The sequence below is a fragment of the Squalius cephalus genome, assembly GCF_949319135.1.
Source record: "Squalius cephalus genome assembly, chromosome: 3".
Lineage (NCBI taxonomy): Eukaryota > Metazoa > Chordata > Actinopteri > Cypriniformes > Leuciscidae > Squalius > Squalius cephalus.
Genome location: NC_137124.1, coordinates 13,545,567 through 13,570,437, shown reverse-complemented (window position 1 = coordinate 13,570,437; position 24,871 = coordinate 13,545,567). Strand labels below are relative to the sequence as shown.

The 24,871-nt window shown below is 35.5% G+C and overlaps 1 protein-coding gene across 5 annotated transcripts in view; it reads right to left on the bottom strand.

Annotated features, from left to right (window-relative positions):
- Positions 1-326: 326 nt before the first annotated feature.
- Positions 327-24,871, bottom strand: part of LOC307155888 (A-kinase anchoring protein 13) — a 77,987-nt gene continuing 53,442 nt past the window's right edge. For 2 of the 5 annotated variants that reach the window (XM_079866880.1, XM_079866882.1), the window contains 25 exons: positions 23,040-23,226; positions 20,531-20,633; positions 19,321-19,363; positions 19,121-19,229; positions 17,016-17,178; positions 15,787-15,854; positions 15,618-15,669; positions 15,393-15,537; positions 14,732-14,880; positions 14,240-14,386; positions 13,262-13,509; positions 12,164-12,289; positions 11,960-12,077; positions 10,609-10,860; positions 9,447-9,523; positions 8,760-8,941; positions 8,465-8,547; positions 7,884-8,060; positions 7,543-7,695; positions 5,722-5,783; positions 4,328-4,372; positions 4,006-4,056; positions 2,609-3,046; positions 792-1,083; positions 327-476 (listed from right to left, as the gene is read on the bottom strand). In XM_079866880.1, the coding sequence (XP_079723006.1) occupies positions 418-476; positions 792-1,083; positions 2,609-3,046; positions 4,006-4,056; positions 4,328-4,372; positions 5,722-5,783; positions 7,543-7,695; positions 7,884-8,060; positions 8,465-8,547; positions 8,760-8,941; positions 9,447-9,523; positions 10,609-10,860; positions 11,960-12,077; positions 12,164-12,289; positions 13,262-13,509; positions 14,240-14,386; positions 14,732-14,880; positions 15,393-15,537; positions 15,618-15,669; positions 15,787-15,854; positions 17,016-17,178; positions 19,121-19,229; positions 19,321-19,363; positions 20,531-20,633; positions 23,040-23,226 (3,529 nt within the window). In that variant the 3' untranslated portion in view covers positions 327-417. Of the gene's footprint in view, positions 477-791; positions 1,084-2,608; positions 3,047-4,005; positions 4,057-4,327; positions 4,373-5,721; positions 5,784-7,542; positions 7,696-7,883; positions 8,061-8,464; positions 8,548-8,759; positions 8,942-9,446; positions 9,524-10,608; positions 10,861-11,959; positions 12,078-12,163; positions 12,290-13,261; positions 13,510-14,239; positions 14,387-14,731; positions 14,881-15,392; positions 15,538-15,617; positions 15,670-15,786; positions 15,855-17,015; positions 17,179-19,120; positions 19,230-19,320; positions 19,364-20,530; positions 20,634-23,039; positions 23,227-24,519; positions 24,580-24,871 lie in introns of all 5 variants that reach the window. The other 3 variants (XM_079866881.1, XM_079866883.1, XM_079866879.1) reach the window with 2 other exon arrangements.

The following is a 24,871-nucleotide window of genomic DNA, read 5'->3' as shown; positions in this document are numbered from 1 at the left end:
ATAATATTAGAATATATAAAACATAATAATATATATTACTTTATTACAGCAAAAAAAAACACTGTAATAAAATACTATATAACAGCAGTAAAACATTTACCATGCTATTTAAATACAACTCAAATAATATATTATTACTGTTTCTACATTACTGTAATAAAAATTTGCGGGTAAATGTGCTAAATTGTTATTAAAACAATGTAATTCTAAAAAAAATTAAATTAAAATCCTAAAATAGGCTTCATTTTGTTCAATTATTTTTTATTTTGGGGTATAACATGACATGGATATGTTTTGTGTGATTTAAGACATTTTAAAAATGTAAGATGAACCATAATGGCGGTATGCTGCTTCCTACATGATTTGATAGAAAGTCCATGAGAGGGAATGATTTGGACAGAAGGGATGATGGGTAAATCAGCAGAAGAAGATCTCTCCGTCCATAGGAGGCTCCGCCAGGGGCAACAGATGTGATGCTGGAGACAAAAAAAAACAGCAGGATTTGAGAAGTTATATCTACACTGAACCACAAAAAATACAGACATCATTCTCAGTGTAACGAACATCTGAGATTCATACATTCACATGTGTGCAAAGACATCCTAATGCAAACCCCTTCCTCCTGACGAATCATTTTACAATTTAAATGGAAATGTGTGATGTTTTGCATCAGAGACTTTGATACCAATTCCAGTCAGAACGGATATGGAGGTTGTGGTTTGCAGACTAACTGAATTAATTATGTTTCATTATCTCTATTGAATTAGCGCATGAGAGTTTACTGTGTTCACCTGCATCCTGAGGCTGGCTTTTGCTCTTCTTCTTCTTTTTGTCCTTTTTGTCCTTGGATGTAGCCAGCTGTAGCAGTCGTGTAGGCATTTGGTTTTGACCCTCTAAGCTCTGAGTTTTGCTGCCCAGGGAGAAGAGGCTGCGACCCTTCTGTTTGGAGTCAATCCTGGACAAAGAGTTCTTCCTGGGGCTGGACGATAACTCGCCCTCCCAGATCTCTCGCTCTATAGAGCTGCTGCTCTGGAGCTTTAGGGAGTCCTCCGATGTGCTGGAAGGGGTGCGCTGAAGCCGAGCCTGTGGAATAATAAATGATATGTTATTATGAGTTAAAACTCAAATCAGAACGGGATCAGAAAATGACTAGTTCAATCACAAGCATCACAGGTCAACGTGTCAAAGCATGCATGCTATTTGCTAGCTAGACTGTCTGGAAGGAAAGCGCTCAAAACCGCAAACTCCAAACTAATTGACTGGCTTTACATTACTTCTGTTAGTCAGAGCACAGATTTATTTTAAGCCTGCCAGGAAAAAGTCATGTTTACAAAAAAAAAAAGGTACAAAAATAACTTGTAATTATTCATAATACATGTTCTCACTATTATAAAATGTTTGGAAGATGCAATAATTATTTTCATGTTACAAACATCATGTTACAAACATTTTCAAGTTTGTCTAAATTAAAAATAATATTATATATATTATTATATATATACTTGGGGTCGGGTAAGCTTTTTCTAAAAGAAATTATTACTTTTCCCAGCAAGGAGGGACTAAATTGATCAAAAGTGACAGTTTAAATCTATATAATTTAGTTATTTTAAATCTATATAATATTGCACACTATTACTGCCTTTATGGTGATTTTGATCAAATAAATATAATTTATTATATTTATATTTAAAATAAAAATTGCATGTGTGCGCACGTGCTTGTATACAAACTTAACATTTGTTTTTACTGTGCTTTGAAAGATTTTAAAGAGATTCAATGGTTTTTTTTTAATCTTTAAACTAGGGCTGTCAAACGATTAATCGCGATTAATCGCATCCAAAATAAAAGTTTGTGTTTACATAATTTATGTCTGTGTACGGAGTATAATTATTTTCTATATATAAATACACACACATGCATATATATATTTAAGAAAATGTGTTATTTATATATAAAATATTTATATATAATATAAATATATATACACAGTATATACATGCAAATATTTCTTAAATATATACATGCATGTGTGTGTATTTATATATAGAAAATAATTATACTCCGTACACACACATGTATTATGTAAAAACAAACTTTTATTTTGGATGCGATTAATCGCGATTAATCGTTTGACAGCCCTACTTTAAACAGATAAAAAAAAATCTCAATGTTAAAATAGGGGAATGAGCATGCACAATTATATATCCAATATCAGCATATACATAATGCAACATATGTACTGTAATAACTGGCCGATAATAACTGATACGGTACCAGTATATTCTGTAATTTGTAGTGTTTTCTAGGATACATGTTTTTAACAACAATAAACAAAATGCTTAGTTAGTCAAAATTTGTCAATGTGAGAATGGTTCATTTTTAAATCAAGATTCAAATTAAATCTTTCTTAATTAATCCAATTTTATTGAATCATGCACACGGTAAAAACATTTTTAATTTCTCAAATCAACAAATATTTTTAGTTGCTCTCAACACCAGAAAAAAAAAAAAAAAACAAGAATTTTCAATAAAACACTGCAGCAAGAAATATGATGATCTTTATTCGGAGTGAATTATTATTATAAAATAATGTTAGTTCAAGCCTCACCTCCACCTCCCGGAGGTGCTCCACTCTCTCCAGCTCCCTCTGAATCTGCTCCCTCTCCCTCTCCAGCCTCCTCTGAGCGTCCCTCAGTCTCTCTAGATCCCTCTGATATTCCTCCTTCCTTCCCAGCAGCTCCTGCTGAGCATCCTCCAATTCCTTGTTCCTCCTCCGCATCTCCTCCTCCCTCACGTGCACCAGCACCTCCCGGTCCGTCAGCTCCCGTTCCTTCACTTCCCACTCCTTCTCCTTGCGTCGCTTGTCTTCGGCGTGGGCGGCTTGCTGGCGCTGCAGAGCGGTGGCTTCCTGACGGTGTCGCTCCAAGCTGCGCTGTTTCTCCTGCTCCACCAGCGAGGGGGGGCGAGAGGAGGAACGGGACGGGGCGCGCTCGCTCAGGGCCTGACGCTGGTCCTCGATGAAAGTGTCCTGCTGCAGCACCACGGCCTGTGAACAAAAATCACATAGAAACCATTTAAAACAATAAACACACACTTGTGTCTGTTATATCACACTGGAATAACCTATTCATTCAAATTATTACTGTACCCGTATACACTACTATATCTATACATCTATATATATATATATATATATATATATATATATATATATATATATATATATATATATATATAGCTGTTTTTTTCTCTCTCTTTCCTCCCCTCTATGTGTACTTGTGTGTATATGTCATTGGTCTATTACTTTGTATATGCAGCTATGTCTTGTTAATAAAAATAAAATCAAATAAAAAACACTTGTAGCTAGTATGAGGATACAAGTATTCAAATGTATAAATATATTCGTATTCAAATTTATAAACATACATTCAAGTTTTGTATAGAAACAATTTTATACAGAATCATGAAGAACAGCATCAATATACCGTAACAGGATAACTTTTTCCTGTTAAATTTAACAGAAAAATAAATAAATAAATTGTAATAAATAAATCAGATAAATATTTCATTTATTTATTCAATTAAATTTAACAGGAAAAAGTTAAATCCAGTATAATTTACAAATATACATTCAGATTTACCTATATGACACCTATATTAATGGAAATTCATTAAAACGTACATGATCAGATAGTAACTGTTACATATTTATGTATTTACAATATATATATATATATATATATATATATATATATATATATATATATATATATATATATATATATATATATAATTTATTCATGTATTATACACTGACCGGCCACTTTATTAGGTATACCTGTTCAACTGCCCGTTAATGCAAATATCTAATCAGCCAATCAAAAGGCAGCAACTTAATGCATTAAGGCATGTAGACATATATATAGATTAGTTAAGATGTCAGTTATTTCAGTTAATTCCTTCTTGGCACAACGGCATATATAACACTGTTTTTGAAATACACACCTGAAGTGAGGTCAGGAGGTCATGAAGGTGAGTGACACTAGTCAGGACCTGCTGTCAGGAAACACAAGTCAGTATGAAAGACTGTCATTTGTTAAGTCTCACAACAGCAAGAAAAAAGATACATCACAAAAATACATACAACTTATTAATATATAAATGTAATTCAAGGATGTCAAAGGAAACAGTTGTTATCTTCTCGACATGTTATTCAAATGATATCCACTGATACTTTGCCAGAAAGCTAAAAACAACATCCACAACCCCAAGAAGCGCTGAAGGATTACACCCTGAACTCTAAAAGAAGCATGATCTTCTGTCTTACCTCGCTGTTTTTCTTCAGCAGGAGCAGCAGGTTGGCATTTCCTCCCTGTGGAGCAGACAAGCAGAGACTGCAGCTTTACTGAGCCCAGCTGAGAGCGTTTAATCAGCCCAGCACTAGGCCTGAGCCCAGCACACCGCTACTCATTACGCACATTAAGGGAGTCAGGACATGCTGGCCGCTCATAATGGACACTTATTCATTTTTCCACCCTCCACTGAGCTCCCACTGCACTAATGACTTCCATTAGCTACAAAAACCTGACAGGATATAATCACACTGCATGTGTGTGTAGTAAACACTAAATGACACTAGGGGGCAGTATGGGTAATATGGTTCAGTTTATTTAGTCAGATAGAATGCATTATGTTTCATTATGATGACTATTTTTGGGAAATAGTCAAACTATTATTTCAACTTGACAAGTTGTCAGCAAATATGCGGCTTAACGAGTGACCATTAAAATTAACATAACTAGATAATATCCATGAATAATATAATGTGCGCATTTTTTCAATCCACATTTGACATGATTCCGAGCTACAATAAGATCTTACCAAAACGAGTCAAAAAGCTCAATACTTGAAATGAATTTGCTGTGTATCCAAAAAAGGATCACACGCCGAGATCCTAGCAATCAAGTGCAAAAAAATAGTACTTAGTGCTAAGTGCTTAGTGCATTTAAAAATCAACAAATGTTTCGGTTATGCAGGACTTTTTCAGTGTTCCTTTTTGGATACACAGCAAATTCATTTCAAGAATTGCGTTTTTTATAGCACTTAATGACTATTTAATTCTTTATTTAATATTTAATGCACTTGTTGCACATTGTTGGAATAAAGAATGGAACATATTTTTCCTTTATATTTTTATATATTAATATGGTACAATATTTTCCTATTCAAATCAATGTGATAAACGAGTTAGGTCAAAAGTAATCAGATTACATTACTTTAAACATGTATTGTAATGAATTAAGTTACTAACTACAATTTTTGTCATGTAATTTAGTATCAGTAACCGACTACAATTCGTAAGTAATCTACGTGTCCTTGCTGAATAAATGTATTAAATTCTGTCAATTAAAAATAAAAATCTTACAATCTCCAAACTGAACGGTTTATAAATATGAACACATTCTAGTTTAAATATTCATATTTACAACTATGTTTACAGCCTCACATATTTTGAAACTCTATATGTAATCTAAATTATTTTATAATTATAAATTGATTTACAACAATTGACATCTGTATATTTGAATACTGAAACTAAATTTTCAGGATTTATATGTATACATTCAGATTCATGAACATAAATTGAGTTGCTGACTGGGAAAAATAGTGTTAGCTTAGACAAAAGCTAATTTCCTATTGGCTGGAGCACAGGCCTTTTACCTTCTTTAGCACACTGTCAGATTCTGTCCTCCGAAGATCTTCGGCTTCCTCTTTGTCTCCATCTACAGACACACAAACACAATGACTGTAAGCAGGATCCAATCAGCAATCAATCATGCTTTATATAAAAAAGATTTATTTATAGTTAACATGAACTAACAATTAACAATACTTCTGCATTTATTAATCTTAGTTAAACTAATCTCAACATTTACTGATGTATTATTAAGATAAAAGTTACTGTGAACATGAACATTATTAACTAACATTAACAGGTACATTAAATGCTTCAAAAATATATTGCTAATTGTTATTGTTAGATAAAGGAGATCTACTATGCTTTTTTACATTTTCAGCTTTCTTTAGAGTCTAATGTTGCTGTTTGAACATGAAAAAGGTCTGCAAAGTTACAAAGCACAAAGTCACTCAAAAGGGAGTTATTCTCTATATCAGAAACGCCTCAATTGTTGTCTTGAGTTTTCTTCCAGGAACGAACACGTCACAATATTCCTCATTTAAATAATTCCCTCCATACGCAAAATAAAGGAGTGAGGCCTGGTTGAGTTGTGTTAGTAGTGTGTTGAAACTCATTGTTATGGTAATGGGTTTGACATTTCCCAAACATGCTCGAGGCGGCTGACCAATCACAACACACTGGACCAGCTGACCAATCAGAACACATTGCACTTTTTGGAAGGAGGGGCTTCATAGAGACAGAAACGATACTGACAGCCCGGGAAGAGAGGTGCTGCATCAATGTAAAATATGTGAAAAATATGTTTTTTTGAACATTCAAGCATGAAAACCTTATTCTAGTAGACCCCAAAAACACAATCAAGACTTTTATTAAAGGGGACGTATTATGCCCTTTTTTAATATTGTATAAATATATTACTCATTGTTAGTTCATATAGACCCTTTTACAGTTGGTAAACATGGTGACGTATTTGTGTGGGCGGGGCTTAGCTGGAGACAGAAAGATCCCTCTGGCCGCTTCACTAATGCTAGTTTGCAAGTTTTGTTAGCTTGTTTTTTTAACAATGACTGGAGAAAATCCGATTATGTCTTAATATGCAAGGTCACCACTGTCCAGGACCGCGATTGTTATTTGCAAAAGTTAATTTTAACGGACGGAACCAGATGACCGTACAAGCTCAGTCAATGGACGATCTGACAGGATTAACGTGAACCTCCGGTTGAGTGGCCTGACTTCTACACCTACCTGATAGAGAAACCGAGGGTAAAGAGAAACTGAGGGCATATATATATTTAGATGCCTATAACTATGTGCTGAATGGTCATGTAAAGACTTGTGTGGTACGATCCGCAGTTCTGCCTAGCCAGCGCCAAGAAGACGACAATGTAAAGAGTGACACTACGGTGCAATTTTAATGATATGAATATTTTCTAGAAATAAAAATTCCAGATACAGCATACTAATTTTTCATCGATTCTTGCACCCAACAACACAACAAGATGACATTTAATAATAAAAATAATAATTTAGCTCCTTATTATGTAGCCGAATCTGTGCTGGTTTGTATTGGCCGCCTCCAGTTTTCCGTTTGTTTTGCCTCCAGCTAGCGCCGTGACGTAACTGTGACGTCGGCGCAAAAGGGGTCTATTAGTTAAAGCATTAACTATTGTTAACAAATGAGACCTTACTGTAAAGTGTTCCCCTTTTCTTAATTAAACAATTGTTTAAAAATCTAACCTTGTAGTAAATTAGATACAAGAATTTTGTTTGCAAGTAGTCATCTAAACAATTATTAATGTGACATAAAAATGACATTTCCTGACGAGTACATTAAAATGTCTCACGTTTGCAGATGTTCATCTGGTGGCTGTCAAATCCTCCGAAGGTCTCGGCTCTGCGTGGCAGACACACGGGCCCCACGTTCCCCTGAGCGCAGGCCACCTGCTGCCCGACCGCCCCTCCCAGAGTGCTGTTCACCAGCGCCTGCAACATCTCCACTGTGCAAACACACACATGCACGTCACTAACCGCATTACATTAAGTGAGTTACTAGTCCTGGAAGAACATTAGAGCTGGAAATGAGATGCTGCCACAGCTGCCACCAAACACAAATAAGTCACAAATAACACATCAGTTTTAAGACGACAGGTGGAGAACAGCTGAAGACGCTGGTTGTGTTTCTTACCCTCTCTGAGAGCGTCTATCATGATGGGTTCCCCCTTGGTAACGTCCTCGCTGTTGGCCCTGAAGAGCATTTTGACAGCCGAAGCCGTGTCGTCGGACGAACCGCACATGTCATGGAAAAGCTTCATCTTCTCCATCAGGAGTGAAACGATCTGTTCATCTTTCCTCTGGAGCATGTCTGAAAAGAGCGTGGAGCATGACTCGTCTGGATCATTTTAACAAAATGTCTTACAAATCAGTCTCAAACTATTGAGTTTTATTGAGTGTCTTCAATGCTTGCACTATAAAAAAAACGTTTTCAAAAGATATTGTTTTTGATTAGTAGTCCTGCCCTAAACTCTTTTGTTTTCATAGAAATAAATTTGCACAAAAAAAACATTTATTTATTCAAAATAAATGGATAACATAAAATTTGATATTTAATCATTTAAGTAATACAAAATGGAGAGGGAGATATATATATGTGTGTGTTTGCAAATATATTAAAAATATTTAAAAAACTACTTTTATTTTGGGGGGAAAATACCAAAAAATAGACAAAGTGGTATTGTAATGTAAGCTTACAGATAGAAAGCTGCTCACCTCTCATTTCTTTACTTTTAGTTTCGAGAAGCTTCTTGTCTTCCTCCGTTTCACTCGGGATCCCTTCATCATCGTCCTTTTCTCTGTGAACCCACAAGACGCTGTCAAATACACTTTCATTGCCTTTGCACCTTTATGAATATACCTTTCCTCCGATAAACACCAACCATCCACCACACCATTTCTTCAATTATTTCATTGAATAATGACATACTTAATTCTGTGACACATTTTAAATAAATCAATATTTGAATGTCTCGATGGAGAGGGATGGCTCCGAATATCTGGTACTCACATTGAGTGCATGGCGTCCTGAATGAGCTGCATCCAGGTGTTGCGTTCCTCTCGGGAACTGGCGTGAACCTCCACCATTTCGGGGTTTGCGATGCCGGCCGTGATGAGGAAGAGGCCGCGTTCCTCGTGGGCCACCTCACGCACGATCAGCTTCTGCAGGGAGATAGCGGTGGCTCGCTGGTCCTGTTGATTAGAAAAGCAAGCGCCAGACACAGAATGAGGAGGGCGGAGTGAAGGAGAACGAACATGCAGAGAGAGCGATCAGAGAGATGGAAAGAGGGAAAGAGAGGAGGAGGGAAAAACAGAGCAAAAAAATAGTAATCATCTAATTGAACTGAACATCAACATTCAATATACAGACATTTTACACTGGAAACAAACTACAGTCATCCAGTGTGTTGTGTTTGCTAATCTGAACAAATATCTAAACCTAAGTATTAAACTTAATGCACCATTTGTGTTAAGGATATCTAATATAATCTAATAATGGCTTGATGAGGAGGCCAGCTTTTCACGATATATTCCCATTCTCGATTTGGGCAACCCACGTGAGGGCAGGGGAAACAAGTCTCTCCAATATTTAAAATTTGGACTGCAGTATCCATTTCAACCGCTAGCTGTCCATATTACATACTGCATCTTTAACCAATGTTAATACATGAGAAGAACATAAAATCCAATCACTCACCAGAGACGCAAAAACATATTTCTGATCTTTTTCTTGAAGGAACACAAAGACATCAGAGAGAAGAAGTGCGTGGACATCTAGGGATCAAAAAAACAAAGACGATGCTGCAGTAGATATTCAATTTAAAAAGTTTAGTTTAGTTTAGGGACCCTTTAGTTTAGGGTCCAATCTTCACCATTAACTAGTTGCTTATTAGCATGCATATTACTAGGATATTGGCTGTTTATTAGGACTTGTAAAGCACATATTAATGCCTTATTGTGCATGACCATATTCTACATCCCTTAATCCTACCCAATACCTAAACTTAAACTATCATACTAACTTTTAATAAACAGTAATTAGAAGTTTACAGAAGCAAAAGTTGTAGTTAATAGTGAGAATTGTACCCTAATCTAAATAATAATAAGAAAATTAGAACCACAAATAATAATGCAATACTATTTATGTGGACATGTGCAATTATCAAATAAAATAAAATAAAAATGCCCCTGGCAAATAATTCTAATAATAACAATGATGCATTCACACCATGTCGCAATAACCATAATTTTGAAACGACAACACGCGACAATCTACTCTGTTGTTCACGTCATCTGACTAGGAATTATGTGTTTCTATGTCAACACTATCAACACCAAAATGAATCTGTAGCAGTCAGGTGGTACAGTGGTCATGTGGTACAAGTAGAAGCCCTCACAAAATGACCAGCTTACAAGTTGTAAGTACGAGCTCTACGAGGACGTGAACACTTTTCACAAATATAAGTCTCGCAATTACGGTAATTGCTACATGATATGAACGCACCTTAATTCAATATTAACTTTGTTCATTTAATTACTTTTTCCTAAAAAAAAAAAAAAAAAAGATTTTCTTTTAATTTATATAATTGATTGAAAACTAGCTAAATGTTTTTTTTTTTATATATATCTGTCATTACAATCACACATCATTACCAACAAACTCTCAAAAATCCATTTGGAGACGATCAAAGCCCATGATCAGATTTCAGCACATGGGATCTTTAATACAGTATAGTTTGAAGGTAAGTCATTTTTCAAAATGGAAGAATCACCCATATATAATGGTTTTCCTTTTCTCCCATTGTTGAATAAATGAGGTCTACAACGAGATTTACGATAACAACATTAAAGAGTTTTACCCTTTAGTCGTCCAGCAGCGTTTTTCAGCTGCAGAGGACCATCATGGAGAAGCTTCCGACAGCGAAGCAGGTCCTCTCGGGCAAACATCTGGCCGTTCTTCATGCGCGTGATGGACTTGCTGTCCGTACGGCCGTAGATCTCTTTCAACTTTTTCTTCTTCTCATGTTCATTTACTTTATTGTCCACTGAAGCAATTATGTCTTTCACCAGCTGAAGCGCCTGCGTCAAGTCCTCGAAATCCTCCTCGTTCTCTGCACAAACACAGACAGACACAGGTTTATATGATATTGAATTGTAATAAATTCCTATAAACAATCAACAAGTCCATTTAGTTTCATTATAGTATTAGACTGGCAGGATAAAACCCTCATGAGAGCTATAAGCTCCTTCTCAAATTGCCCCTGAAAGGATATTTGTTATACTTGATGCTCTAATTCATTTTAAAAATCTCTTTGTTGGGAACGTGACCAAAAAGCCTTTCAGGCTGGCTGTGCAACAGTTGGAAGTGATTTGCGGTAAATGTGGAATGTTTACACATTATGGCTCATGTGTGCGGCGGAGGGCCCATCCGTAAGACAAGCGTGTTTACCGAGAGTGAAATATTGGTGTGCTATTCAAACACTGACAGGCGAGTCGGTTTGGAGAACTGAGGCTTGACTTTGCTTACTGCCAACATCTTTGGCTCAAGTCCAATTTCATAGTGTCTGTTTGTCTCATTTTTGTCTTGTTTTGTTATCTCATCATATCTGTGTATTTGTAAATGACACTAAGCACAACAAAATCAGAGTAGTTCACAACCTTTGAAAGTGGCTGTGAGGTCTCAAATCTATGGTATACAGCACTTGCAAAAGAAGCCTTTTTTAATATATTACGCTACAGTTCAAAAGTTTGGGGTCGGTAATATTTTTTTTATTATATAATATATATTATATAATCCATTCTTTTATTATAAGGCTGCATTTATTTGATTATAAAAAACAGCAAAAATAGAAGAATTGTGAATTATTACAATTTAAAATAGCTTTTTTCTATTTGAATATATTTTAAAATGTAATTTATTCCTGTGATGTAAAGCTGAATTTTCCCCGTCATTACTCCAGTCATCAGTGTCACATGATCCTTCAGGAATCATTCTGATATGCTAATTTGCAGCTCAGGAAACATTTCTTATTATTATCAGTAATAATTTCTTATTAATATAAATAGTTGTGCTGCTTAATAGTCTTGTGGAAATATTGGATGATTTTTAGATGAAGAGAAAAGCATTTTTTAAAATACTGTCACTTGTGATCAATTTAATGCATCCTTGCAAAATAAAAGTATTATTTTCTATTAAGTATTAAATCTCACCTTTAGTGTGCTGCAGGATTCTCTGTAAAAGCACCGGGTACTTTGTTATTCGCTGAGTAACCAGCAAAATGCACTCTGGGATGCCCATCCGCCGGACAACACTGCTGCTCATTTTTTTCTGGAAACAAGACCACATTGAGGACCGTTAGCTATCTTTTGCATTTATTGGGAAGAATGTCCAACATAATGAATTGAAGAATTTACCCTGATGAATGCCTGGAAGCGTTTGTCTCTGGCATGCAGCTCCTTGTAGAAGTTCACTGCTTCACTGTGTCGACTGCAAAATTTGCCATAGATTTTCTTCATGCTTTCTGCATTAGAGCCTGAGAACTGAAGCACATCATGTGGTAAATTATTACAGGAGCTAGGATATTAACAATGAATCTGCTGATAATTCATGTTGACGTATGCACATAACATGCAGGTAAACAAATACAATTTCTTTTTTTACAAAGTTTTTTATTTTGACTTTATATTTTGAAATTATTTTTTATTATTTTTGTATTATTATTATTATTATTGTTATATTTATGTGATTTGATTAATTTAGTTTTTTTATCAATTCACAAACTGCAGTTTGAGGCTGTTTACACGACAACAATGTACTAAAAACGGAAACATTTTCCTTTCTTTTTTTTAAATATTTTGTGTGCAGACGACAACGTTGCCAAAACGATCCTCGTTCACAAGGATCAATGAAAACGACTAAAAATGCTGTATTATGCTGCTAGGCCAGTAGTTGGCGATGTCACTTTGTAAAGAAACATTACGTGCTTGTGCACAAACACATTTCTTCTACACATGTAAATAATGCGTTTCCGCTGGCACTGGTAGTGGTGCAGTAAATCTACACTTTGCAGGAGGAACGTTAATAAACTCAGCACCTTGAGCAGCACACACACAGTTCTGTAGTCTGCCATTGTTGTTTTGGTTGTTAAGTAATCAAAATCAAAGTACTCATGCATGCCTATAGACTGAAGAGGTAATGCGCATGCGCATGACAACACTGTTTTCACAAATTCACATTTTTGTTGTTTACACAGAGAAGATAATGGTATCGTTTTCATCAACGAGTGGATCTCTGAGCTGGTGTGAGTGAGTGGAGGCGGGGCTAATTTGCATGTTCTTAAAACCGCATATACTAAATGAGGCAAGGGCGTTTACATTAAAGCTATTTATGGCATGAAGATTTTTTTTCAAGGAAAAAACATTTAAATATGCAATTTTGGTGATCAAATATGAGTTTTAAGGGATAAAATGATTGACTACAGGGGGACTTTAAGTAAAATCAAACACCCTCACCTGGTTGACCAGCACATCTCCTATTCTGTTGATTATAAAGCCGTTCGTTCCATCCAGGCTGGCTTCCTTCTTCCTCTCCAGCAGTGCACTGAAAAAGAACGAGTGGAGATCCAGGAGCTCCTCCAGCATGGGGAACATCTTCTCCACCATCTGGACCTCCAGCTGGAGATCTGTCAGCAGGCCCTTACTGTACACATCAGACATGATCCGTAACGTCCGCAGGTGATGCATCTCCGTCTGGATCAGCTCTGGATTGATAAAGGAAAGAGATGTTTAGATCCAGACATCTGGGAAAGCAGCAGTTACCATTCTTATTGCTTTTGGGCCAGACATCAAAGAGATGTCGACTCTTTGAACAGCAAGAGATTCCCATGTTAAAGTTGCCAATTACTTCTAAACAATTCACTTTAATTGTAAACTAGCATATAAACAAATTTATTTATCAATTTTTGTAAATTGTCAACAATCGTGTTATTTGTCAATTTTTACCTATTGTTAACCAAAAGAACCAAGAGTAATTGCTTTAAGTCAAGGTCAACAACACTGCTGCTAAAATGATTGCATGCATTATTATAGTTTTTTTATATTTTGAATTAGTTTTTATTTTTGTATTTTTAGTTTTCATTTTATTTTTAGTAATTTTTTGCCATTTTTATATATATATAATTATTTTTATACGTTTATATATATATATATATATATATATATATATATATATAATTATTTTTATATATATATATATATATGTCTATATATATTTTTAATTAATTTCTGTTTCATCTTTAATCTTTTTTTAAAGCATTGTATACTGTCTTGATTGTATGCTGGTCTTGCTGCAAAACCAATTGCCCTTCAGGAACATTTCCCTGGACGAAATGTGCAATCATTTAGTCAGTGTTTGTAAACAAAAGCTCAGAACAGCAAATGCTTTTGGCCGTAAAGAAACTAAAAACGTATTAAATTCTAACATGGACTTACCATAGATGACGTCTTGCCTCTTAACGATGTCCTTCTTGAGATGCTTCAGACATTTCTTATCTACAGTAATGCTCCAGGAGTCAGCCTCCAGTTCTTTAACATCTGCTTCAAACTCTCCCATCAGCCGGCTGTCAACCATCTCAGTTCCTTTAGAAACCAACAAAAACTTTATTCATACATTACTAGAAAACCTGTACAAATAATAAAAAACTAGTGAAAGTGAATAATGAAGGAAATGACTGAGTAGAAGGGGAAGAAAAAGGACAAGAGGCCAGATTCAAAACTAGGCCTCCCATGAAGCCACAGCTCAGACAATTAATTACTTGTTTTTAAAAGGATAAAGACTAATTCTTTTTAATTCATGCTGAAAAGGGAACATGCTGGACAGTCATTTTTTCCCTGAAAGATTTTAGGTTGGGCCCTCTTTTAGATGCTTTTGAAAGTGCAGGAAATTGCATCTGGTATAATACAGGAAGAAATATGTCTGCTCACCTTCATCTAGAGACTCATTGGATGCTGTGACCTTATTGGGTTTGTGGAGGGAGTCAGTGGATTGAGATAGATATCGCATTCCTCTCAGAGGTATATCGTCAAACCTGCAGGAAGGGATGAGGTTGGGATGAGGGATGAGGTCAAGTGTCCTACAGACAGATTCATTGGCTTTAGGTATCAGAAGAGGTAGAGTCAGCAGTTAAGTTGTACACTGAGAATGGCGTACTGCCATATTACCAGTGCTGGGTAGAAACCGATTATACGCATGTAATCTGCATTACATAATCAGATTGCAAAAATTAAGTACTTGTAATTAGATTATATTACATTTTAAAATAGTGATAATCAGACTATAGTTACTTTTTTTTTATTAATTCCATGATTGCATATTACTCACACAATGGCACAATGGTTTTAGTCATTTTAGTACTTTATCTTAAACATTTTATTTCAGTTAGTTGCCAATGTAACATCTAATTTTCACAATTTTCACATTTTTTCAATTAACGAAATATTTTTTGTCGATAGTTTTAGTAATCAAAAACAGCACTGATACTGTGTAGTATGCAGTATAGTTGCATTCCATTCTGAACATACTCGGTAACTACATTTTCAGTTGAATCCTGAGAATACTTGTTGGTGTGTGTGTTAAGGCACTAACATTGAAATATTGTTGATGGACATGCTTTTCGAGAGGTTGCTGCTGTGGAAGGGCATAATACTGGTGGGTCGTCTGGAAGGAAGAATCACAGAATGTTCCTCTGGAGAAAAGATAGCAGACCAGGGACGCTCCCGCAGTGTGGACGCTACACACAAAAATACACCATTAAGATCAGTTGACATGAAAAAAATCATAGAATGAAAAGAGAGAAACCTACAAACCCACATTTTGTTCGTAGAGTGACGACAGGCATAGTGGTGGACTCTGGTATTGCAAACTGTTGTTTATATAACAGAAAAGAAGGAACAGATTGTTTTTAACAACACAATGCCGACACTTTTCTCGGCGAGTAACGGAAAGAATATGGCACATTTTAGAATGAAACAACTCAAACCTTCATTCTGCTTTTGGGACACATGGGGAGGCTTTCTCTACAGCTCTTGTGAACTCTCACGTTGCAATCTGAAAAAATAAACATCACAAATAAAAACATTAGCAAAGTACTCATTTGCAATTCACTTCTTTAATAAATATGCTATATTTTGAATGCTGTAAGTGTAAGGTATAATATACAAGTTTGTGCTTTTATAATTTTTTTAAATATTTATATTTAGTTTTCATTTATTTTTATTTCAGTATTTTAGTACTTTAACTTGAACTTATTTCAGTTAGTTGCCAAGGTATTATGTCTAATTTTAGAGTTGTTAAAGTTGAAAGTTTAAGTTGGAGCAATGAAGGGAAGATTGTGTTTGCTTGTGTTGATTTCACTTAAATCGCTTACTGCACCTTTAAGTTTTCAATCTTTCAATTCTTTGATAGAGATGTTATATTGTGGATGCTGTAAGAATACATCATTATTTGTTACCAAAGCATAAACCCAGCCTTTTCTGTTAGCAGATTTCACCTCTATGACCAAACATAAGGGTTTAATCATGCACTTAAAACGGAAGTCATTGTTTTTTCTATTCTGGCTTATGGTCAAAGTGGTAAAGACAGTTGGGCTTAGGGTTAGGAATTCCTTCCAGTCAGGAAACTCCACCAAGCTCACAAATGAAATCCCAGAAACGTGCCAGCAAGCACTAGTAATGCAGATCTTTTGTAAAGAACAGACTCTGAATATATATAATATCATTGTTTCATATTACTTATTTATTTTTAATAGTTGTATTATTATTTCTATATAGATTTATATTACTACCAATGGGCTGGGCAATGAGGCTATAGAAAGATGGACAGAAAAATAGACTCAATGGGAAGTTTGAAGCTTATTTACAGTAAATTGGAATGAGATTAAAATATATAAACAAATAATGAGGGAGCAAACATTTTCTCCCTGAATGAATACGATTTTCTCTTCAGCGCTCCATGAGGAAGTGAATGATGTTACCAGAACTGCTTCCTATTTTTGAGCAATGAGTCTTTTGAAATCCATGACACAACAGTTCAGACATCTTTAAATCACCCTTCAATTTTAAGTGTTTTTCTATTCTATCGCCATTATACTCCATCACCTTAAATACATGTCAACTTACTGTAGGAGACTTCCAAAACAATATTAGGAGCCTTTGAAATTACTTAAGGTAACAAAAATACTTTCTATTATATATTTGTCCTGATTCTTACTTGTGCAGTTGACAGCATCTTTAGTGTTAAGGGTTTTGTTGCATTGCTGGCACAAAGCCGGATGCAGCAAATTCGACGTGCTGAACAGGTGTCCATTCACAGATTTCTTGTCTCTCTCTTTTGCCTCTCTGTCTTTCTCCCGATTTTTTTCCTTGTCTTTTTCCTGTGCCAGAAAAGGTATAAGAAATATTACAATAGGTGACAGCTGTTAACACTTGCAGAGCACTGTAATGGCCCGTCGTAGCTACTTCAGTTTAAACCCATTAACTTAAATTGCTCATCATTTTCTTTAATGGCATTTCTGCAAAGTAATTTAGTATGCCACCCTGTCTTCAAATTCCTTGCGCGAACAAAACAAGGTGCTTGTTTGCCAATATTAAAATTATGGGACAAAATTTGTATGGATGAGTGCTACAGGATCCAAAGCTAATGAGTATGCTAATCAAAAAGAGGACCTTAGTGGGCAGCTCTATTGTCCCTATGAATAATGTCATTTCAAACTGAGGACATTATCACTGTGATTCAGACAGTTGTGCAAAAACATCCTCTAAATTGTTGTCAAGTTCTCCTGTAACAAAGTTCAGCTTCCTACTTGTAAATATAGGCCTCAGTTTAAGCAACTGTTTGGAAACAGCAACCTTTTTTTGGGGGGGTAATAAAAAGCTAACGTAACAAATATTATCAGGCTTATTCTAAACATGAAATATTAAATTATGTATAGTTGAATCACCATAAATCAAACACACTGCTGTCAACAAAGTTCCAGTTGTGGATGAAATACACTAAAAGACAATCAATAGGACAACTACAACTAAACAATGAGCAAGTCATTGGATTTCATTGTTAAGCAACTAAGGAGTTAACAAATTCAGAAACAGTGAACATCAAGAAGTGAGAAGAGGAAAAGAAGCACAAGATAAACCAGAACAAAAAGTGAACAGACCCCAGGGGCAAAACATCACTTTCCTTAAACGAGACAGTGACTGAGATTCGGCCTACCTCTTCTGCCTTCAAGCTCTTTATCTTCTGATAGCGGCCTTGAACCTCGCAAAACTTTCTATATAACATTACTGTGGGAGGCAGAGCCTTTGCAAGACACTCGACTGAGACCAAAAAGTTTAGCATCACCTCAGATTCAGGAGGAAGTGATCCAGCTCAAGCTGGGAGGTGCTGTGACTCTTGCTTCCTCTTTTTATTGCACTGTCGTTGCTGGTGTCAGAACAGCAAAGTGCTGATGAAATCTGAACATTCTGGTGCAAAAGTTTGCAAAAGAGTATAGATTTAACATTTTTAACTACAAAGTTGCCAGTGTGTGGAAGCTTGATTCATTTTAACAGTTAAAATGTCCAAAAAAAGTCTTGAATGACTTTCAAGAAGTTTAGAGTATTAATACGAGGCCAATTCAGAAATAATGGATGTACAGAAGCCCTAAAGTTTAAGCCACAAAAAATATATGAATTTCATTGCATTAAAAAAATAACATATCAAGGTGGCATCAGCAAAGAAATGTCAGTATTTAGTTGCTAAATTGCTAAAACTGTTGGTAACACTTTATTTTAAGGTGATGTAGTTACATGTTACTATATATATTTACTATAGTAATAACAGGAAATTATGCATAATTACAAGTAACTAACCCTAAACTTAACCATAACTCTATAGTACATGCAATTAATTAATATTAATAAGTACTTATTTGAGTATGCACTATAATAACTACATCACCTTAAAATAAAGTGCAACCAAACTGTTTATTTCCAGGTTTCCAGGGAACCCTACTTTAGGTCTCTGTAGTTTGTAAAAAAGTACTGGTCCTTTAAATGAGTGAAATGCTGAGCTAACTGTAAAGAATGAAACATTATCGTGCCTCTTCTTACCGTCATATTTCCTCTAGTGCTCAGAAAGTCTCTTCCAACCCCTCACACAATCTACTTCTCCATTCATTTAAGTACAAGGGTAAATTCCTGTCTTGCATTTAATTGACAGGGTGATAATTCACATTCAGTCATCAGTATGAATGAAACAGATGAGCTCATCAACAAATACACTCTTGGTGGACAGGAAATTACTTGGTGAAAAAATGACGAACAAAAATGTTGACTTACTCTCGCTTTCTTGTACATTTTGTTCTTTAGATAGCTGAAAGTCCGGCTCACTTTGGTGGTACTTTTTTCAAAATCTCCTCTTAAAGGTCCAGGTTCCTCCTCTGTAATGCTAAAAAAAGCAATATATACTGTAAAGACATGCATTATATGAGTGTTTCCAGAAATGTCAAAATGAATTGAGATATGCATGAACATCGTACCTGTATCCCATTGAACTGGAGTTCCTGGTGAATGATGTCATGCCTACAAGTACAATGATGGAGTCAAATTACTATCACTAATAACAAACAGCCCCCATCAACAGAGCCTGATTTACATCCACATACAAAATTGTCTGTCTGCAAAAGAGTATGTGATTTTTCTAGATATTCAACTTGATTAAAACGACACATTGTGCCATTAACATGCTATGGGCAAGACCATTTTAATCAATACTGAGTTTTTGAAGTGAAAATGCTGTCATGTAATCATATTTAGTTATTATTGTAAGAAATGTCCATGTATTCGCCACTGAATCTCTGAAAAGTACAAAAAAACATCCAGCCATAAATATGAATGTAACCACAGACGAATGGAGTAGTAAAACTGTTCAGAACGTGACCTCCTCTTAACTAAATGTATGGCAAAAAGAACACTATATTACAGGGTTAATTCACCTAAAAAATGAAAATTAGTGACCAGCAACTTTCAAACTCCAAAAAGGACATAAGTACCATTAGGGCTGGGCGATATATAGCTAAAAATATGAATGACGCCATTCAGTATGAATGAAAATACATGATCTAAATGCAAAGTACATATACACAACGTTCAGTAATTTTATATCATCAGTAAAGATATCGTAATAATAGAGGGCTCTACTTTATATTAGGGTCAGGGTTCAAAGGTGGCTAGCATATTTTGGATCATCTACTGTGAGTCACAGGACATCGTCTAGGGACAAAACACTAAGGGTTACTATGCTGAAGATGCCATTATCCAGCTGCTACTGCAACTTACTTATGGAGTCCTCCTCATCACTAGATGAAGAGGTGACAGTAAAGACAGTTTTAGATTTGGGGAGGATCGGTGAGAGGTTGAAGGTAAAAGAGATCCGTCTCTTTCGCCGAGTTCTTCCTATCGCTGGGCGGTTGCATTGGGGATTGAAAAGTCAGAGCAAGTACTTATTAAACCAGATGATTAAGGGGCCTGAGAACTGGGTGGAGGACAACTAACACAAACCAGATGAAGAAAACAAACTACATTATACTGGTACAACCTGCACGTGCACGACCTCTCAAACAAGGAATTAATTAGAAATATCTGGTATTCGGAAAGCAAAAGATGTTTCTAACACAAAATCCATTTCATAATCAATCTATAGCAGCCAGAAACTGAAAGAAGAGATGGAAATCAAGCAGCTTAACTCACCATCTATGTCCCGTTGGCTGATGGAAAGCATAGAGACTGATTTCTTGAGGGGGAGAGTCACAGATTGGCCGCTGTGTCTGAACTGATGATACTTCCTTGATTTCTGAAATTGCAAACTTAGATGCTCAGTGCTGTTTTAAAGTCATGTTTTAAAGAAAAGTGACTTGATTAAGAGGTGGAAATAACAGATGATGGGCACAGAATGGAAAAAAACTGCGAGACATTTAGAGGTGTAACTATAAAAATAATTATAACAAATAATTCACATAAATATTTCGCTTATATATCTCAGTTCAAATGTTTCTATTATATATATTATATTATTCTATATTAGTTTAAATGCTTCAATTTGTTTTTTGTTTTGTTTTTTCATTTCATTTCTTTTTTTTTTTAGGCCAATAAATAATTGATCTCAAAAGGGGAATTCATGAACAATAAATAAACATTTCATTTTGATGTTTTAATGCTGTCTTGTAGTCCTTAATTGACCATACAAAAACACAGTATGGTTGTCCCAAACCATCTCAGTGTAACTGCTTAATTTTTTTTCATATTATATTATATTATATTATATTATATTATATTATATTATATTATATTATATTATATTATATTATAATAAAGAATTGAACTGTTCTGACTTCTGAGTGACATTTTTTTATATGAATTTTTAATAAAATTCCTTGGTAAAGATTGGTACATTTTTTACTGACTGGCACAGTGATTTAATACCACTAAGTTATATCAAGGGTCAAATCAAACATAAATAGCACATTAAAATTAAAAGTGCATGATGTAGCAATGTTTTAGCTCAGGTGGTCAAAATGTCTGCCCAATACAAAAAAGGTTTGCTCGGCGAGAAAACTTTTTTTTTTTTGGAGGGAACATTGTTGCACAGTCTTAAGCATCTTTTTCTACCCAAAAGTTATTTCAGGAAAAACACCACATTATGGAAGTACAATCAGTTGCTTATAATAAATAGCAACTTTTTACAATAAATATATTGGTAAGGAAAGAAAGAAAGAAACTTTTTACAATAAATATATTGGGAAAGAAAGAAAGAAAGAAAGAAAGAAAGAAAGAAAGAAAGAAAGAAAGAAAGAAAGAAAGAAAGAAAGAAAGAAAGAAAAGGAATTTCGGCATGTTTTTCTAAAGCGATACTTTTATTTTGAAGATGTGGGTGAAAGCTGTTGACTCTTTTGAGCAGTTTGAGCAAAGCAAAATCAAACTTTCCTGTCAGACGTCATACTGAGCTCGCGGCGCACACTGTTCAATCGTGCGAGCAAATGCGGAGGCGCACACTGTGTATCACTTCACCATTTATAAAAAGCAAATTAAATTACGAGCATGCAACGTCATAGTTACGTTGTCAGTATCCTCGTTCCCACTGTCGGGCCAGTGCGAGCCAGGGCTTTAAACGGGCTGTGCTGCTAAAAGACTTACTTACTTATTCAGTCGCGTCTGTTTCTGTTTATTTGGTAGTTACAGGACATATTTACATCACATTTAGAAAGGATATGCCACCAAAAATACGACCTGATGAGCTTTAGCACTCTCTCCCAGTAGGCTACAGTTATATTTTCAGGCAGAGAAACAGAGGAAGCTCTCGGAAAAAAAGTTGCTTTATTTTAGTCCGGTATAAAGAGACGAGACAGTAGGCTACTGACAGATAAAATAAAAACATGATTGTGATAGCCTTTATGATTGGTCTGATTTCTTCAAGCGTTCATATTTACCATGTTTACTATGGTAATTGGTTAGCGAGCATAATCTTTTGCATCGCGTATAAATATTTCTACCTTATACGGTGATCAGAATCCACATCTGATCACAAACAGAAGGCATTCAAACATGAAAGTTTTGAGGTAAATTATTTTAAAAGTCTTTAATGCTGATGTTAGGCCTGATCAAGCCCCGGAAGTGACAGCGGAAACGCGACTGGCCCTGGCACGCACTAGCACGCCTGCTTTTTGCCCGACAGTGGAAACGCGGCTAATTTGTAAGACGTGTTAGCTGGGAAGGATTTGCATGCTGGTATGATGTTCATTCTATTCATCAGGATCAGCCCATATGTTTTATTAACAGTTCATGCAAGTATTGTGTATTTATCTTATTAACTGCAGTCTCCGTAACCTTAACCCAAAATACCACTTTATTTTACTTTGTGCTATTTTCTATATTTTTGATGACTGTGGTGGCTTATACCAACTTACTTTATTGTATTATGATAAACTATAGTATGAACGGGGGTAGGATATAAATTGTTTAACTTCTGTTAAGTGAAGTGGGATGGTAGGCCTACTTGTGTGTGTGTCAACCATTTTTGAGAAATGGTTCAAATTCATTATAAATTTGGGTCGCAGCTTCATTGACCATGGGAAAAAAATGTGGGTCCAATGGCCAAATCAGTTGGGAACCACTGGTTTGGGGCGCTTCAAGTAACCTTTTCAAATAGTTTCTCTATTTTAGCCAAAACGTCATGATTTGGGGAAGTCAACTCTCATCTCACCTGACCACCTGGACTGCTGCAGTCTCCCAAATCAAATTCAGGACCTTCTTCTGTGAGAGACATGAGTGAGCCCCTCTCTTCACTTTCCTGCCCCTGCACTCCTCCCTGATCCTTGGATGGGCCTCCAGACTGCGGTATCCAACGCTTGCCATCCTCAATCCCAGCTGCTAGACCCTCCAAACTATAACTTAAAAAAGAACACATCGCTAACAGCTCAGCTCAGCAAGAAATAAATCAATCAATAAATCTGTCCCACACAACTTTTTAATTCACATCAAATTACTTATGGTGTCTACATGGTTTCCTATTCACCCAAAAAGGTGTCCCCATGTGTCTGTGTGTGGTGTACTACTGACCAACCAGATGCAAAATATGCAAAGTGGATGTTCATATTACATTACACCCAACACAGAAGTATAAACACTCAAAAAATGATTAGACCTTATTTATTATAAAATAATATAACAATTGGAATTAAATTATGATGCATTTCAGTGCAACTACTTAAGTACTAAAAAAAAAAAACTTTAGACAATAAAAAAAGTACAAAAAGTGCAGTATTAAAATGTAGTTGGATGGTTTTGGGACTATGCAAAGCTGACTCTTTGGACAGTCTAGATATGAACACAATGAATTTCACTAACAGAATGGCTGCTGTTAGTATGAGACACCAGGTCTGATCTTAGAAGCGACGCCATAGACATACAGTACAAGCTCAAAGCAGCACAATGAAAAGCACAACCTGAGGCTACATGAGAAGTGTTTCGGGATGCTAATATATATGCAAGCATGCATTCGACATTCAAACCTCAAAACAAATACAAACATACTAGCCAAACAAAAAAGAATCAAAACTACACTGTGAGAAGTGAAGACAGGAGCAACTACATATCACACTATATATTAGATAAATGAGGGTCTTGTTTTAAAGGTGACTAGAACATTTCCAGACTTTCCATATATGAATTATATAGAGATCTCAATTATATTAAACCTCAAATCAACTTATAATGTTTGAAAAGTGAAAATGTAAATTATTTCTTGAATTGGTATAACCTACTGTAGACAAATTGGTCATATTAAATAATATTTTACATTTTGGTGCAACAGTATGAACAAATTCATAACAAACTTCCTCTTACCTGACATTCGGGCCAGATACGAGAACAACAATATCAGTCATCATGCAACCGCCAAAAAAAAAAAAAAAAAAAAAGCTACACCGACTACACAGCAAAATGCAGTAAGTATCTCTGCAGCAACTCTTCTAACTTTTAAAAGCCATCATTTATCCAAGCTGCATCAAGGCTGAACGGGGTAGCAAAAATAAAAAGGCCTAAACACACGCCTCACTTTGCTCTCAGACAAACAGGTAATGCAAATGATGATGCAAAAAGCTCTTTGTGCAAGTCAAAGGGGATGGCTCTTCGGTTGGATTTACAGGAAGCTTGCACACAACGCGCTCACACACTCTCTGTACCTGATGAGCTCTCTAATTTCTTCCAGCTCTCGACATGGCTCACTGGGGCACCAGCTCAGACTGGGCAAAAAAATAGGGGGCACCAGTGGGCACAAACCAGTTAGAGGAGTAGTAGAGTAGAAAAATAAGCATTTCTTCAGTAAATTGTTTGTTTGGGTTGATTATTGTGCTCCACTCTTAGAAGAAAAAGGTCCTATAAAGAACCTTAAAGGGGTTTAGATGATTGGAACCGTTTAGGGGTTCCAATCATGGGATAATTTTATGATTTTTTTTTTTTTTTGACTATTTTAAATTTTATGAACGTAACAGCATGTAAACACTTTGTCATGAACATAAAACCATGAATGTATTA